Source organism: Vigna angularis, chromosome 2 (genome assembly GCF_016808095.1).
Source record: "Vigna angularis cultivar LongXiaoDou No.4 chromosome 2, ASM1680809v1, whole genome shotgun sequence".
NCBI classification, from domain to species: Eukaryota; Viridiplantae; Streptophyta; class Magnoliopsida; order Fabales; family Fabaceae; genus Vigna; species Vigna angularis.
Window position 1 is genome coordinate 16609422 of NC_068971.1, and position 17295 is coordinate 16626716.

General features: G+C 34.1%; 2 protein-coding genes across 2 annotated transcripts; one reads left to right on the top strand and one right to left on the bottom strand.

Moving 5' to 3' along the window:
- Positions 1–1780: 1780 nt before the first annotated feature.
- LOC128195293 (protein FAR1-RELATED SEQUENCE 5-like) lies at positions 1781–3682 on the top strand. Its single transcript, XM_052872536.1, has one exon. The coding sequence runs from the start codon at positions 1781–1783 to the stop codon at positions 3680–3682; it is 1902 nt and encodes a 633-aa protein (XP_052728496.1).
- Positions 3683–8820: 5138 nt separating this feature from the next.
- LOC108327711 (alcohol dehydrogenase-like 4) lies at positions 8821–16166 on the bottom strand. Its single transcript, XM_017561400.2, has 10 exons — positions 15973–16166; positions 15691–15827; positions 15477–15526; positions 14893–15230; positions 10454–10536; positions 10051–10126; positions 9883–9944; positions 9688–9783; positions 9347–9508; positions 8821–9096 (listed from the first exon to the last, which is right to left on the bottom strand). Exons 1-10 carry the CDS (start codon positions 16058–16060, stop codon positions 8986–8988), a joined length of 1203 nt encoding a protein of 400 aa, XP_017416889.1. The 5' UTR covers positions 16061–16166; the 3' UTR covers positions 8821–8985.
- Between the last annotated feature and the right edge of the window lie 1129 nt (positions 16167–17295).

Consider the following 17295-nt stretch of genomic DNA (forward strand, 5'->3'; position numbering starts at 1 on the left):
CTTATAATGTTGTTAATATAAAATAACAGTTATCCAAAGCCCACTACTGCTTGTCTGCTTGTTTGGACGTTGATGGTTGGTCAGATGGAGGGACAAATTTGCGGAGGATGTCATCCACATTGAGTTTCTTCTCTGCCCACATAGGGAGTCGAATGACAGGTTTTTTGGTCTCCTTAACAAGGTCAATTGTTGGAGGACAAACTTCAGCTGGAAAAACCTTGACTATAGACCGATGCGTAATATTGAGGTAGTAGTTATGCCGAAATGAAGTGAAGGGGTGGACCTAGATGTACAAACCAAATTAGTAAGAAGAAGAACAGTGAAACACCAACGAAATAATTATGATAGTTAAGTACAAATTGGATGGGTTACAAGATTGAGTAGCATAACAGAACCAACTCCGATATTGTTTGCAATTTCAGGATCTTCAAGAACTTTCTTGTGCAAGGAAGCCTTCATCGTGGCAGTTGGGTCCTTCACAACTTGGTATAATAAGTTATTAATTTACCATAACATGTTGTGTTGTTGATTAAAGGAAATATTACCTTTAGAGTCAACTGCATATCTCCCAACCCATTTGGCTTGCACTCTTTCAATATGCAAGCAACAAATGGAAGGACCTCTGCTAATTTTGCCTCTTGGAGGGAGTTGACGTTCTCGAATTTTCCATCCGTTACGAGACCTATGACAAAAAAGATATGAAAAGAAATTACAACTGGTGACCGTAATAATGTTGTTGGAAGCGTGTATGAGATTGAGTGTACCGTGGTGTTCAATAAACATCCGTGCCCATTTCCAAGCATTGGAGTTGAAATCTCGTTCATACGTTGCGTTAGCAACATCACGAGCAAATTCTTGTGTGGATTTGGGTTCTTCTGTTCCCGTTCTATTCAGGAAAGCTGCTTGGATGTTACCTGCAGGACCAGGAATAAGCGATGCCGAAGCATCGCATTTTTTCAAAAACGACTCAAGGATATCATCATCATAAACAAGGTCTTCCCATGCATCCATGATTATGCTGAAATTTCCTGTCCAAATTAAAATTCGACGTTAACGGGGAAACATTAATGGGATCATTACATAAGTAACTGACAACTCAAAGAATGGTAAATGGGTTACAAATATTGTCACCTGGTTCAAGTGTACACAATAGGTTTGTCCCCGATATATAAACAGAACTACGGTGGACAAACACATTACATGAAATCAATATAACCAAATAAAATAATAATTTTATATCTATTTCCATAAAGTAAACTTGTTAAAATGAAGTTACATTAATTGAGGGGATATGTGTGATTTGACAGGAAATCTTTAAAAGTGAAAAGCATTGATTGTGGGTTATGAGAGAGAGAAACTTTATGCTGACAACATTCAATGCATGCATTGTGAACGTAACCAAATACGTGCTTGAGAAGGCAAAAGTAATACCTTTGGCGGTAGTACAGACCTGCCTCAACATCCAACGTTAACATTTACCTCCATTAACCAACCACTTCCAGACAAATTACTTTGGTCTTCATTAAAGAGAAGGGCGACAACCATGTTCGGAGGTTTGGTGAGAAGCACATAAGGTTCATTTATGGTGGACGTAAATGTTGAAGAGGAGGTTGGTTAGGACCATTTGACCTTCATTAAAGGGCACTTGATATTCCACCACGGTACGTTTTACTTAACTTTTTGTGAATGGGTTTATTTTCATTATTTTTTAGTTGCCAGTGGTCATTGTCATAAGTTTGATGAGGGAATACCATTTGGTTTATCTCTAAAGGTAGGTCTAATGTCGACGCACACAATTGATGTGGATGAAGTGAATGAGTATAATGACAATGTTGATGACCGTAATGAGAGTTTATTGGAAATGGACCCAACAGTGCATATGTGTTTTGAATCAATGATTGAAGCTAAAAATTTTTACACAAACTACGCCATTAGACGTGGGTTTTCGGTGCGGACTAGAACTTCTAAAAAAGATAAAGACAACAACGTGTACTACTTGAGAATAGTTTGTTCAAGGGAGGGCAAATATGTGTCTTCCGTCAAACCAGTGGTGAAAACACTTCCAAGTCAAATTAACCAATGTCCTGCTGGGATAACCATTGCAAAGAAGGAGGACAAGTGGTTTATAAGGACGGTTGTTCTGGACCACAACCATGATCTTTGCCCAAATAACTCCAAACTATTTGCAGCGAATAGAAAGTTAAGCATGCAAGCAAAACACACCTTGGAGGTCAACCATGATGCTGGAGTTAGGTTAAATAAGAGTTTCCTTAGCATTGTCAACGATGTCGGGGGCTATGAAAACATGGACTTCGTCGAGCGGGACGCTCGAAACTACATTGGCCAACACAGAAGATCTTTATGTAAGGATGGTGATGGTCAGGCACTCCTACGACACTTTTCTTCAATGAAAGATAGAAATAACGAGTTCTTCTATGACATTGCACTGGATGAAGGGAATAAAATCTGTAGTGTGTTTTGGGCTGATGCAAGAAGTCGTGCTGCATGTGAAGAATTTGGTGATGTTGTTTCCTTTGACACGACTTACTTGACAAATAAGTACGACATGCCATTTACGCCTTTTGTTGGAGTTAACCATCATGGACACTCCATTTTACTTGGATGTGGATTGTTGTCTTCGGAAGACACTGCCTCATTTGTATGGTTGTTCCAATGTTGGCTAAGATGCATGCATAATAAGAGTCCTCAAGGTATTATTACTGACCAATGCAGGGCAATGGCCAATGCTATTGAACAAGTGTTTCCTGATACGAGGCACAGGTGGTGTTTATGGCACATCCTGAAGAAGTTGCCTGAAAAATTGCACGGCTATAGAAACAATCCCGCTATCAAAACCGAGCTACATGCGCTTATATATAATTGTGTTTGTCCAAGAGAATTTGAAAATGGTTGGGAGGAACTACTTGCCAAACATGGATTGGAGCAAAATGAATGGATATGTAATTTGTACGAAGATAGACATAAATGGGTTCCGTGTTACTTGAAAAAATATTTTTGGGCCGGCATGTCTACGACTCAGAGAAGTGAGGGGATGAATGCTTTTTTTGATGGATTTATCAATTCCACAACCACACTTCAACAATTTGTGGTTCAATACGACAATGCCGTTAGGGTAAAGGCGCAGAAGGAAATCGAAGCGGACTTCTCGTCCATGAACACCACTATTGCATGTGGCTCTCAGTCACCGATTGAGAGACAATTTCAAGTCCAATACACACATGCAAAGTTTGAGGAGGTCCAAACTGAATTTCGTTCAAGGATGAATTGTTTCATCAAAGACACCTTAAAGGAGGACTTAAGGAACACTTACACTATAAAAGAGGAACAAATGTGGGAGGGTAATCGTTTACCAGATAAATTTTACAAAGTTCAATTTGATCCCCTGACACAGACAAACACTTGCTCTTGCCAACTATTTGAGTTTAGAGGAATTATATGTCGGCATTCCCTCTTGGTATTTGGTCAAGAAGATGTTTACAGTGTTCCCTCCCAATACATTTTGCGGCGTTGGAGCAAAAATATCCGAAGAAGACACACACTAATAACAGCATCGTATAGTAACTCCACTAATGACCCACGCATGGAAAGATACAAACTGTTGTGCAAACGTTTTTTTGAAATTGCTGAAGTTGCATGTGAGTCTGAGGTTGCTAGTACATAATTGGAAAAAGATATTAATTGTTTGGGTAAAAAATTTGGCTTCAGTTCTTCCATGACAAATAACATCATTAGTGATGCAGGCCAACTAAGATACGATCCTGGTGCATGCACGTCAATGCCACATAGTCCAATTCGAACATCTGATGTCCTTGTACACAGTCCTGCAACTGTTAAGCGCAAAGGACGTCCACGCACAAACAGGTTGAAGTCCAGTATTGAGAAAAGAACCCAAAGAAGAAAGTCAGCTTCGTTCACAAAGACTTCAACACCACCCACCGAACAATGCGTGAGTCATTAATTACCTCCAAATTATTCATTACAAACTTTATTCTGTAACAATTTTGTTGTACTTAGTAGTTGTGTTGTTGCAGGGGGAAAGGGCATCTAATGTTGTTGAACGTGATGACCATGTACAGTTTCAAGCCGACTCTACCCAACTATCAGAACAAACCGAAATGGGTCATTTTGGATTTTTGTCGTTGTTGTCAGTTGTGCATAACAATTTCGATAACAACATCAGTTGATATATACAACTGCTTTGCTGTTTTTATGTCAATTTATTATGTTTTTGTAAGTGACAATGGTCGTCCATGAAATCCCATTGATGAATGTTTGGAATGCATATGAATAGAACAAAAATTACCATTGTAATCGATTACGAGGAAGTCGTAATCGATTACACGTTACAGTTCATTAAAAAAAACTACCCACTACATCAGTACGTTGACAACGTCTATATCTTGCAATCGTGTACGTAACCGCCCAATCACGTCCTTCCTAAAAAACGTTTGCAAAACCTCGCTTCTCTCAGTGCAAAACCCTAAACAAAATTAAATGGCTGATCGTGGAACCAAGAAACAAAAGGCATCTTCTTCCGTTGGTAGACGTCGACGCCGCCGGAGTCCAACCCCGTCACCATCCTCATCCCCTCCAATGCCTAACAATGATCTCTTCTCCTCGGATGAGCAACAGGAGAAATATGCCCAACATTTTGTCAATCGTGAAATATTGGAAAGTAAGTATCTAGATAACGGTTACTTTGAAGGAAAAAAATTTCGATTCTATGACATATTGGTCGAAGCTAGGCTGACTGAATTTGTGTCTTTAAGAAGACATTACCACCCAGAATTAGTGAGAGTGTTCTACAGCAACATGTCAATATCGGATACTGGGGTTATTCGAAGCGAGGTAAAAGGAGTGAAAATTAGGCTCAGCTCTAATCTTTTTCAACAACTCACTAATCTCCCCTCTGATGGTGTTCGTTATGAAGGAAAACTTCTAGATGAGTGGAAAGAACAATACGATTCTGTTACTGCAAGGCAACTAGTGTGTAGAGATGATGCAGTCATACAATCCAGAATACTAGCGGGCCAAATGAAGGTTCAACCAAGGATACTTCATTACGTTCTCACTCGAGTATTAATTCCTCGTGCAACCAATATTGGTCAGGCATCCGAAGAGGATATTATGCTGCTATGGGCATTTTTCAATGCCATTCCCATTAACTGGGGACATCTTATTAGATATAAGATGAAAAGAGCATTAAGGGAGAACGCAAAGTTGCCATATCCACATTTGATAACCATCTTCATGGAACACTTTGAAGTGCCTACTGACACTGATCCCATTTCAGAAGTGAAGTTGAAGTCAAAAATTGGTTGTGAAGTTGTAGCATCATTTGGTTATGTACAAAATGCTGAAGGAGAATGGGTTCCCAAAGGCAACGCCCCTCATCCCCCCTTACAAGAAGGTCAACAAGAACAAGGAGAAGAAGATCAACATGGCAGGTCATCTACAACACTAAATAATGTCATCAACCGCATAGAACAACTTCACACCTTCGTTGGTACAAGATTTGATGCGTTTGAAACTCGATTTGATGCCCTTGAAACTCGATTTGGAAACATGGACATCGTCATCAATACAAGGTTTGATGCGTTGCAATCACACGTTGGGAACATTGAACAACAACTGCAACACTTGCAAAGTGCTTCTGAAAACAATCCTCAGACTTAGAATTGCTTGTTTAGGATTTATTTTCTGCATTATAAAAAACTATGTACCTCAGTTCCTACTTTGATAATTTCAAGTCTTTAATTTAATGAAGTTCTTTAGTGTCAAACTGGTTCCTCAATTTTCGACATTTAATATGTAATGTTCAATTAATGATACACTTAATACAATTGCAGTTTACCAGCTTCCAAACACAGCTTCCAAACACCACCAGCTTCCAAACATAGGTGAAAAAGTGACTGAAAGTCACTGGTTTTGACAATGGTCACCCATGTGACCCTGATTGAGTACCTCAGTTCAACTTTCTGTACAAAATCTCATTTTCTCTCGGGTAATCGTTTACACTGCCTGTGTAAACGATTACCACAGCCTTTTACCAACACTCTCACTGATCCCTTGCACAACTTGCTCCCCCCACTCATGAGGGGTCACTCCACAATCCTTGGGGTCACAGCACATCACCCACCACCATCTCCCATCACTCAAACACCACCAGCTTCCAAACACAGGTGAAAAAGTGACTCAAAGTCACTGCTTTTGACAATGGTCACCCCTGTCACCCTAACTGACTACCTCAGTTCAACTTTCTGTACAAAATCTCATTTTCTCTCGGGTAATCGTTTACACTGCCTGTGTAAACGATTACCACAGGCATTTTTGAACAGTCTCACTGATCCCTTGCACAACTTCCTCCCCCCACTCATGAGGGGTCACTCCACACTCCTTGGGCTCACAGAACATCACCCACCACCATCTCCCATCACTCAAACACCACCAGCTTCCAAACACAGGTGCAATTGTGACTCAAAGTCACTGCTTTTGACAATGGTCACCGCTGTCACCCTGACTGACTACCTCAGTTCAACTTTCTGTACAAAATCTCATTTTCTCTCGGGTAATCGTTTACACTGCCTGTGTAAACGATTACCACAGGCTTTTACCAACACTCTCACTCATCTCTTGCACAACTTGCTCCCCCCACTCAAAATGTGATTCAAATGAACTGGTTTTGACAATGGTGACCCATGCAACTTATCAAACACAAACCTTCACCATATTCTGAAATCCACAAACCCACAAATCATAATAACAATGGTATTCAAAAAATAAAATATGTGACCAACCAAACCAAATACTCAAATTTTATATCATTCAACTAAATCCGATACATTACAATTTGTTTTCTTAATCTATTTACAATGATGATAAACTTTGCATTAATCAACTCAATACACATATCACTCATTTTTTATTCTAAGCACTACGGTTCCGGTGTATGGAGTCCTAAGTGCTCTTCCCTTGTAACGCCTTCGTGATCCAACCCTAACATACGTCTTCAAAGGTTGTTCATTTCCGTCAATGTCAGTAGGGGATACAAAACCAGTGTTCATGGATGGTTTTGCACGAGGCACACTTTGTCCACCGTGATCTTTATTTTGCCGTCTTACCTTCTCTTCAGCCAATTGTGCCTCCAAACTTGCAACCCTCCTTTTAAGTTCTTCAATTAGAAATTCTTGATCCTCTAAGGCACGCATAAAAGTTTCTCTTCGATTTGTTTTTTGTTTCTTATTTGGTCTTCGTGTACCATCCTTTCTTGTTGGTGTTGGTCTGTATTCCTTCTTATCCTTGGTTGAAGCACCAACATAAACATCGTCAACAACCTGAAATTTAACCACACATTACACACTACACAACTTTTCTCAATATATCAAAACATAACAAAACTTCGGATAACAAACCACATACCAAACCTATCTCCATACACCGTTTTACGAACTTGTCTCCAACACTTACATTCATCCAATGCAATATTCGTGGAAATTTATCAATTGGACCTTCCGATGGAACAAATAGCTCAAAAAACCATACCTAAGAACAATAAATCATCTTAACTTGTAGTAAGAAACTAAAATCACACAACACTAAACAAACAATTTACATTTTAAATCAACAAGTAATAATTACCTGCAGCATGTAAACACAACCATTCACGTAAACGTTTGTTGTACCTTTGCCTTTCTTCAAGCCTTCTGAAGCTTTGCACAAACTACGTAACAAAAAACGATAAACTAGACTACCCCAACAATAACTACCCAAACTACTTAAGTTGTCAACAATATTAAACATTACGGGAAACACTTTTCCGCTACGTTTTGGAAATAAAATCTCACTTATACCTACCAATAGGTAAAGGCTACAAAAATGAGAACAAGGGATCTTTTTCTTGTGTTTTCACATTAGAATTTTGTATATCGAATTCAATTCCTTTGTTCCTTTGCCTATGTATTTCACACATTCAATATTTCCCATTTCTTCCTTTAAGTTAATATTTTCACCGTCTGTACTCAATCCCAACCCTAAATAAAAATCATTTTCATTTATATTCAAAACTTTTTTTCCAACTAAAAAACCACTACTCGAGTCGTCCCACTTACCCAATAACTCACTCAATATATTTCTACCTAGTTTAACATTCACATTGACATCTAAAAACCACGCAAACGGTGTCTTCGCAATCAATGACCGATGCTCGTCTGTCAACCGTTCGTTCAAAGTACATATATACTTTGTCGAAAAAGAGTGACGAACAGTCAACTGCATCAACCAAAATAAAATCAGCAAAACTACTAAAACCCAATAACCCAATAACCAAAACAAAAGGATACGAACCCCAAACCCAAACCTTAACCCAAACCACAAAACCATGGTACGAAATCGAACGGATAACCACTTACCTTCGTCGTCGGACAATGCTCACTGGACCTTGCCATTGCGCACGATAACTTGTACGAAAATGGAGGGAGACAACACGACGCACACAGAACAATCACAGAGAAAGCAAACGCAAGGTGCAGGAAACGCAACCTTCGTTTCCAATGAAACAGACAGAGGGGTATTTTGGGATTTTCAATTAAAACAAAACTTACGGACTTCAACTTCCACGGTTTTAAAAAAAAAATTCATTTTAAACTAAACCAATGAACATGCGACACGTGGCGTTGTAAAAAAAGTGTTAAGAAATCGTTGTTAGAATATCGCGATCCTTTGTAATATCCTCTGAAGAAGTGTTTATTGTGACCGCAAGAAATAAAGAAAAAGTAGCAGTTCTGCAATCTTACAAAGTAATGGAAGGGAAACGAAAGTTGAGTACACATACATTTATTCTCTTTATTGTCTCTAGTACACTGCTCAAAGGCCTAAGACCTTACACATTCGTAGTTAAATATGCTCTTATTGAACAAATTCAGATGAATAATAATTCTCACAGCCATTGCTAAAGGGCATCTTTGCTTAGAAATGCAGAAGACATCTCAGTGATTTCCCTGTGATCAAAAGATCGAAGGCTTTGTCTATCTCCTCAATGGGTAGCTCGTGAGTGATGAAATTATCCAACTTCACAACCTAACATGGTTATCCAATACCATAATAAACAAGTATTAGTCCATGCATGACTTCATTAATCTCAATAAACATAATAAAAGAACTTTTAAGAAGGAGATTTAAATCGAAGTCAACAAACAAATCTCTCAATAGAATAGTTTAGAAGATTCTCAAACCATTCATTTATATTACTATAATCTTGTTTGCTCATTCAAATTCAGTGCATAATTTCATTGTGTAAAAGGAAATTGCAAGTGGTGATGATCCTTACTCCATTTCCACATTGTGTGGCAAAATTAGGCAACTGACTTTTCCCTTTGAAACCTCCAAATACCGATCCAATGATACTGCGGCCATGAAAGAGCTCCATCGGGTGGATAGGAAGCAAGCTTGGTGATGCATGAATTCCCAAAATCACAGTCAATCCCCAACCCTGTGGCAGAAAATTTGGAACTGTAAGGTAATGGTTTTAAATAGTAAAATCTTGTGCGATGAATCTGAAATTGATGCATGCTTCCAAGTAAGGGATAAGTTTATAAAACCTAGTTGAAATATTAACTATAACAATGAAACTTAAGGGTTTGAAAAACTAGCTTGAACATAGCCATATACCGCATGAGCAGACAAAAATGCATCCCTTAGAACATCCACGTTTCCAGTACATTCAAAACTGTAGTCTACACCTCCGTCAGTCATTTTTCTTATTCTCTGCAAAAAGAAAAAACAACATAGTCACTGTTTTGTTGGTGAAAATGCACGTTTATGATACTTTATTTTAAGTGAAATGAGATGATAGAAAGTGCCAACCTCGTATAATGGCTTCTCTTCATCCTTTGGGTTTATGAAATCAGTGACTCCCATTGCTTTGGCTTTGAGCACAAAGAGAATACAGTAAATTATACAGAAAGGGGAAAACAGAGGAAGTTTAAGACTTCAAATAAAATTTTAAAAGGTTTCTTTGATGAAGTTAGATACCTTTGATGAATTTATCAGGGTTGATGTCGACACCTATTATTCTGGAAGCACCTCTGGCTCGTGCCCCTTCTGCAACCTAGATTCAGTCCAATTTAAAACCAACATCATCCTTAGATTTTGATTTTTGTTTCATATATTACTAAGGCTTAAACCTAATCAAAAGAGAACAAAATAAACAAAATTAGAACTTTAGTGTTTTTTTTTATGATTCTTACTCCTTTAGCCACCACTTTTAATATAAAAGAATTTTGTTTTTTTGTGATTTGATTGAAGCTATATATATGAAGAGAAGAAGAAGAAGAAAGTGAGTCTTATTGGAAGTTTAAGGAAATTATTAAAAGTAATTTCAGCTTTAAGCAATTATAGTGAAACGAAAGATGTTGGAAGAAGAAGAAAAACTTACAGCTAACCCAACAGCTCCAAGACCAAAAACAGCGACTGATGAACCAGAATGCACATTGGCAATATTCCAAGCAGCTCCAACACCTACATTTTCATTCCATAAATAGTTAAGAACAATAAGAACTCATTTTAAAGTATTTTTCATTGAGAGAACATAAATAAGATAGACAAAAATGAAAATAAGGGTGAATATATGTAAGAAATAAAACGAAACATTTACTTGTTTGTCAGGTAAATTGGTTTTTAAATATATTTTGTTATTTTTCAATTTAAACTACCGTTACTTTATTTTGTTGTCAATTTTTATTAAATATAATTTTCACATAACATAATATAATAAAATATTAATAACTCCAATTTTTAAGATTAAATATATTTTTACTTTTAACAGTATATAAAAATTTAAAAATAATCTAATATCTAATAGAAGTAACGTGATGGTAAAATAAATATTTAATATCTTTTTTAATCAATAATTTATATTAACTGAAATTAATGAATAAAAATAAGAATAATAAATTAATTAATTAGTTCCAAAATAAATAATAGTACACGTAAATAAATAAATTATATAAACTAATAAAAAAATTAATAACTTATTAATCATAAAATGAAATTAATATTAATATTGTTTTTTATTCTGTTACTTATTACTTATTTCTAGTCCTATCTAAGGATCGCAAAAGTATTCATGTCTATATGATAAAATCTACCAAAAGTAGTAATTGGATAAATACATTGAAACGAGTATTTATGGATACCAAGTGACAAATATATTAGTACAAGCTCAATAATGAGTCAAAAATAATATCATGCTATCAAACTGATGAGTATATATTAGTTGAGTTTAATTTTTTGAGCATCCCTACACTTATAAGTTGCGCAAATAATTGTTACATTTTAGGTTTCACGTTATTCTTTATAATTTGAGGTTTAACTTTTCTAATATCTTCCATGTCCTTTTTCTCTACTCAACAAAAACAAAAGTTGAGTGTCAAATCTTACATTATTCACTTTTTACAAAAAATGCTCAATGGAAGGGTCACTAATTGAACATGTTAATGTGTTTAAAATAATTAAATATAACAAATATAATTTTGTTAAATCTTATCCTGTATAAAATTATCATTTCTTTAATTTATAATAAATTACATGCATAATAGATCATAATAAAATTTGAATTTATATTTTTTTAATTTTATTTGAATCTTATTTTAAAACATTTATATAATAAATATTCAAGAATATCCTGATACTCACAATTTAAAAGAAATTTACAAATACTTTTCTTAAACATGTATCAAATAAATAACATGATGAATAATGAGACTAAATTTTCAGTACAGGTCAAATAGCAGATAACATTATATTTATTCTACTTCACTTTATACCATCATCATACTTTGATAGGCTTATTCTTTAAAATAAATATGTGAGTCCCCAGCTAAACATTAATTATTTTTCAAGAATTCACAATCACAGGTCACTTCTCCTAATCCGAGCCGACACATAATGACAATTCAATTATACTCATCTACCTGTCATTTCAAATGCTTCTATTATTACTCCAAATATCTACTCAACTCAAAGATGCCAACTAAGCAAACTATCATTATGTCAAGTGGAAATCACACTTTAATGTCCTTTTATCTTAATCATAGCAATACACTTAATTCCTCTAAGAATAAAACTGGTTAAAGTGAAATAAAATCTTCAAATTTTATTCTTTAAAGTTAATATATAGAGAGAGAAAGAGAGAGAAAAAAATTAATTATTGAAACTTTACTAATAAAATTTATTTTTATCTCTCTTTTCTCTAGATTTGTGAGTTAATAATTTATTATTTTTAAGTTTTGAACCTATCGTAGTAAAGTTGATAAAAAAAAATAGAAAATATTCATCAAAATTATAATTTCATTAAAAAAAAAATTGAACTTTTGCATACAGAGCTGTTTGCATTTCTAGGTTTGTGCTTGGATGTGCCTCTTTGATTGGTAAAGATAAACCTTTCCTAGTTTAGGATTATAGTAATATCTTTAGTTTGATTATAACTATTTTCTATGAAAAAAAATTGAGTTTCATGTGTGAAATAAAGGATTGTTGGGGTTTGGTTGGAGTAGATAGATTTCTAAGTGAGGGAAACTGTCTTTGTTAAGTATTGCAATCACGTTAGGATTTGATGTGTATATTCATGTAAGAATCATCTAGATAATGAGTCTTTCGTCATGGAAGGTTTAAAAGTGTTGACCAATTATTATGAAACTTTTTATGTTTTCCATAGTATATAGAATTTATCATTTTGATGTCAAAATATAAAGTTGAATCTATAGACTAACAAAAATGTAGTATTTATTTATATATTACATGTTTTGTGTCATATATTATTTCTTAATAGTAGAGAAAATGTACAGGTGAGTTTGAAGCGATGTTTGATTATTATTGTTAAATATCTCACAGATAAAATGATTTTATTATATGAGTACAAAAATCTTACTTTACAAGTGAGTTTGGTAAGATAGAGTTAAATATATAATTCACTTTTTTATTTTAACGGTTATTGATAGATTACTATTAGATAATTTATTAGTGTTTAATTTCATATAACGTAATATTCAATATATATATATATATAGGTTAAAGATTTTATATCAACTAAAAATAAAATAATTTTGTAGTATATAAATACTGAATTAAACTTAAAACTATTGAATTAAACTTACTGTTAAACCTTTTATTGTTTTGTCTCTGGGACGCTGCGATGATATTTACATGACCTCGAGCATGTGAGATTCAGGAACTAGATGATGTTTGGCCAAATTACAAAATAGCATGATTGATTTTAGAAATTATATATAAAAGTTGAAAGTGCCAGCAAAAGTACAAAACTCATTGTTCTCAATTATTTGGCTTTTTCCCTCCTTTTCCCTCGTCAACAAGACCCTTTCATAGATAATTTGTACATTTTTAGTCAGAAAATGACATGTGGATGCCATGTTTTCATGAAAGAAAGTGAAAGAAAATAAAGAAAAAGTAAAGTGTGACATAATTTTTAAAATGACATGAATTTCGCCGCTAGTTGTTCACTAGTAATATTAACGTTTAGTTTTAAAAAGGGACTGTAAAGGATTGATATGATATAAAAATCATTTTAATATATATATTTGTCTTTCGAAACAAAGTAAGAATTTTTTTTCATGGAATCATTGATTACTACGTCTTTTAAGAGTTTTACCTTCGATCGGAAATTATAATCGTATTTTTCTTTTCCTATTTTTCATCAACCAAGCAAACTATGGCAGCAAAACAATATTAATAACTTTTTTTTTAAGATATTCTGTTTTAAGTACGAATTTATGATTGATATTAAACTTTTAGAAATTACAATAAGTCTTTCTTTTGATTTTCTGATTTTAATAAATTTAGCCCATTGTAAGAAAATATTAAAAAGCCACAAGGTCAGAAACACAACATGAAATGTAAGAAATAATGTTTTCATTTTATAAAACTCCAAAACCTTTTTAGTCAAACATTCCAAAATGAATATTTACATTTTATAAAATTCCAAAACCTTTTTAGTCAAATGTTCCAAAATGAATGTTTCCAATTTATAAATTCCAAAATATTTTCAGTCAAATATTACTCTTCAACTTGAATAAAGAAGAAAAAGAAAGAAAAGTCATCAAGGACCCGGTAAAAGTTGCTTTGCTTTGAAAAATAATTATATATATTGATGAAGTAATCAAGTCGTAGTTTATATATTATTTAGCAAAATTTTCAAACCATGTTCGTTTTTAATGTTATCCTAACCGAAACATTTTTAAAGGAAAGATAATCATGTACAGCTATTAAAAAGTGGAATATAGACGGCGCAAACACAAAAATAGGACTAAAATAGTCATCAGAATGCATCATTCGATGAAGTAAATTGAGAAGGTAGCCAGCACAAGTGAACAGTCATAAATTTTTAAAAAACTAAAACAGCACGGAACGTTATGAAAATTGATAAACGAAATGATATTTTGAGAACATTTTCTTAATAATATTTTAATATTATTTACGTGATTAATCTAAAATTATTTTATAATAATAATAATCCTAAATATAACATAGACCAGTAACAAACACATAGATAATATTAAAATAGAACATATTATTTATACAATCAAACAAACAAAACCTTGTACACAGTGTTAGATGTCAGAGTCATAATGAAGCGAAGTGTGAGTCGGTGAAACTACAGTTGTGACGTTTCAGTATGTTATCCCTATTTGTTTTTTTTTATATACTTATTTTTCAAAAATACTCTTTCAAAGATCTTAATGAAAAATGATTTGACTCAAAATAAAACATAAATAGATAAATAAAATATAAAATATAGAAAAAACGCAGGTGTTCTATATGGGTTAGTTAAAAGGTAAAAAGTATGTGGGTTTGACTGACCTGTGGAGACGCCACAGCTGAGCAAGGTGAGGTTTTTGGTGGTGAGAGTGTGATCGGAGTGACGAAAGCTGACGACGCAGGCGGAATCCACCACCGTGTACTCCGAGAATGTGGAAGTGTTCAAGAAATGGAAGATGGGTTTTCCATCAACTGTTGAGAATCTGCTTCTGCCATCTCCTTCCATCACCTTCTTCATGGGGTTCACCCCATACCTCTCACACTTGTTACTCTTCTCACTCTTGCAATAACAACACTCTCCACACTCACCATTGAATATTGGCACCACTGTGTCCCCTTCCTCCACCTCACTCACCCCTTCCCCCACACTCTCCACGATTCTACACAAATTCATCAAATTTCAATCATTAATTAATTCAAAACTACATTATTTGATTGGCATAATTATCAACAAAATTATAAAAAAAATCATTGACTAATCTCCTAACTGATGCGTGATGACCCAAAATTCTTTTAAATATTATTCTACTGTTCATTATTTTGTTAAAAAACATCTGGGTAGGACACAACAACGATCAACCAATAATATAATTAAAAACAAAACTTTAGTTTATCTCTTGTCTTACCCGGATGCTTCGTGGCCTAAGATACGAGGGTAGGCGCGCTGAGACTCGTTCTTTGGTAAATCAAAACAACAACAACGGCGGAAAAGGCAAAACAAAACAAAAAACAAAGAGCAATGAGACATACAACATATTTTATGGTGTTAATGAATCATAGGAGATCGATCGTATGCATACTGATATAGAGAGATTAATGCATAGATTAATCTGTTCTTACCTCGCCTCGCCATGCGCTGAGATCGGTGTGGCAAATTGAAGTGTAAAGAATTTTGACTCGAACCTCAAATTTCTGAGGAGGATGAACAAGAATTTCCTCCACCACGAAGGGCTCTCCGGGACCATAAGCCACCGCAGCTAGAAAATAAGAACACACCCATATGCGTGAAAATTAAGATCAATATATGAGACGAGAGAAATATGTTAAGGGGTTTGTGTGTTGTTGCTAATTTTCTTGCATAAAGTAGTTAGTGTGAGATATAGCAAGTGGGTTGGTAGGAACCTTTGCAAGTGATGATCTTTCCCTTGGTGTCCCTCGTTGGCTTTGAGTTCGACGAACCGTTCTCGTTTGCCATCTCTGAATATGCCATTTTGCTCTCTGCAAATTTCTGTCTCTGGGATGGTTTGTGGAAGTAGGGTAGAAGAAGATGAAGCTAGAAAGAAAATTTATGAGTCCCTGGACCATACCATTTATGGGGGAGGGGATATCTCTCTTTCGTTTTTATTATTATAAGATTTCCTTTTTATATAATTTACCAGCCTTTTCAAATTTTAAATTTGTGCAAAAACAATTTCCATCCTTGAGTTTAAGTTTCACCCGAAATTTATTAATTGTGATTGATTTAAGCTTAACAATAATTAGGGACAAAATATCTGTACATACGTATGGTTGGAATTTATTATTAATCTAGATAAACTTACGTCAGATAAATATAAAAACAACAATAAAATATTACGGGGCGGAATGTTTGAGATTATTAATTCTTCTTTATGAAAAAAAAAACTGAAAAGATAAGTAATTCTGAATGTCATTCATTTTTTAAAACGCAACTTAATGTTAATTTAAATATTAAAATCTAACAGGGATCTTTTCAAACTTGACGAAGAGTATATAATTATTACAGTTTTAACTAAAAAAATTGAAATACTAACTTATCATATATTTACACGTTAAAAATAGAAATGACTATCTAACTATTTTCAAATAAATCATTTAGCTTTATTTCTTTTAAATTAATTTTTTTTCTTTTTCCTGTCTATTTACACTTTATGCATTATTGTTTTCTAAACAACTATAACATCGTTGGATGTTGCCAGAAAAGAAGGTATATTGTTTTATGTGGATTCTGGACGTGAATGGTGGTTAGGGTCGGTTTCATCGCTTCCAATGGGATCCGTTTTGTCTTTTTCACATTGGTTGACCCTTTCTAATATTTAAGACGAGTTTTTAATTTCTAATAAAATATATTTTGTAATATTTATTAAAATACCATATTTTGGAATTGAAAACTATTACAGTATATATTCTCTTAAATGAAATTAGTATAGTAAGAAACCGTCCGTATTCATGGTCTCTTTACTTTTACTTTTTATATGGAGACGAAAATATTAATAATATGGTTTAATTAAACCTCGAATCATCCACATATTTTTTGTGAATTCTTGAGTAGGTTTTCGTTTTTAACGTTCAGTATGTATATTTGAAAAATTAAGCCAATTAAACTCTCTTTGTAAAATTTTCATAGACGACATTAAAATTTACTGACGTGGTGCACACTTAATCTCCAGATGTATACGTCTTATATTACCTGAAATTTGTTATTTA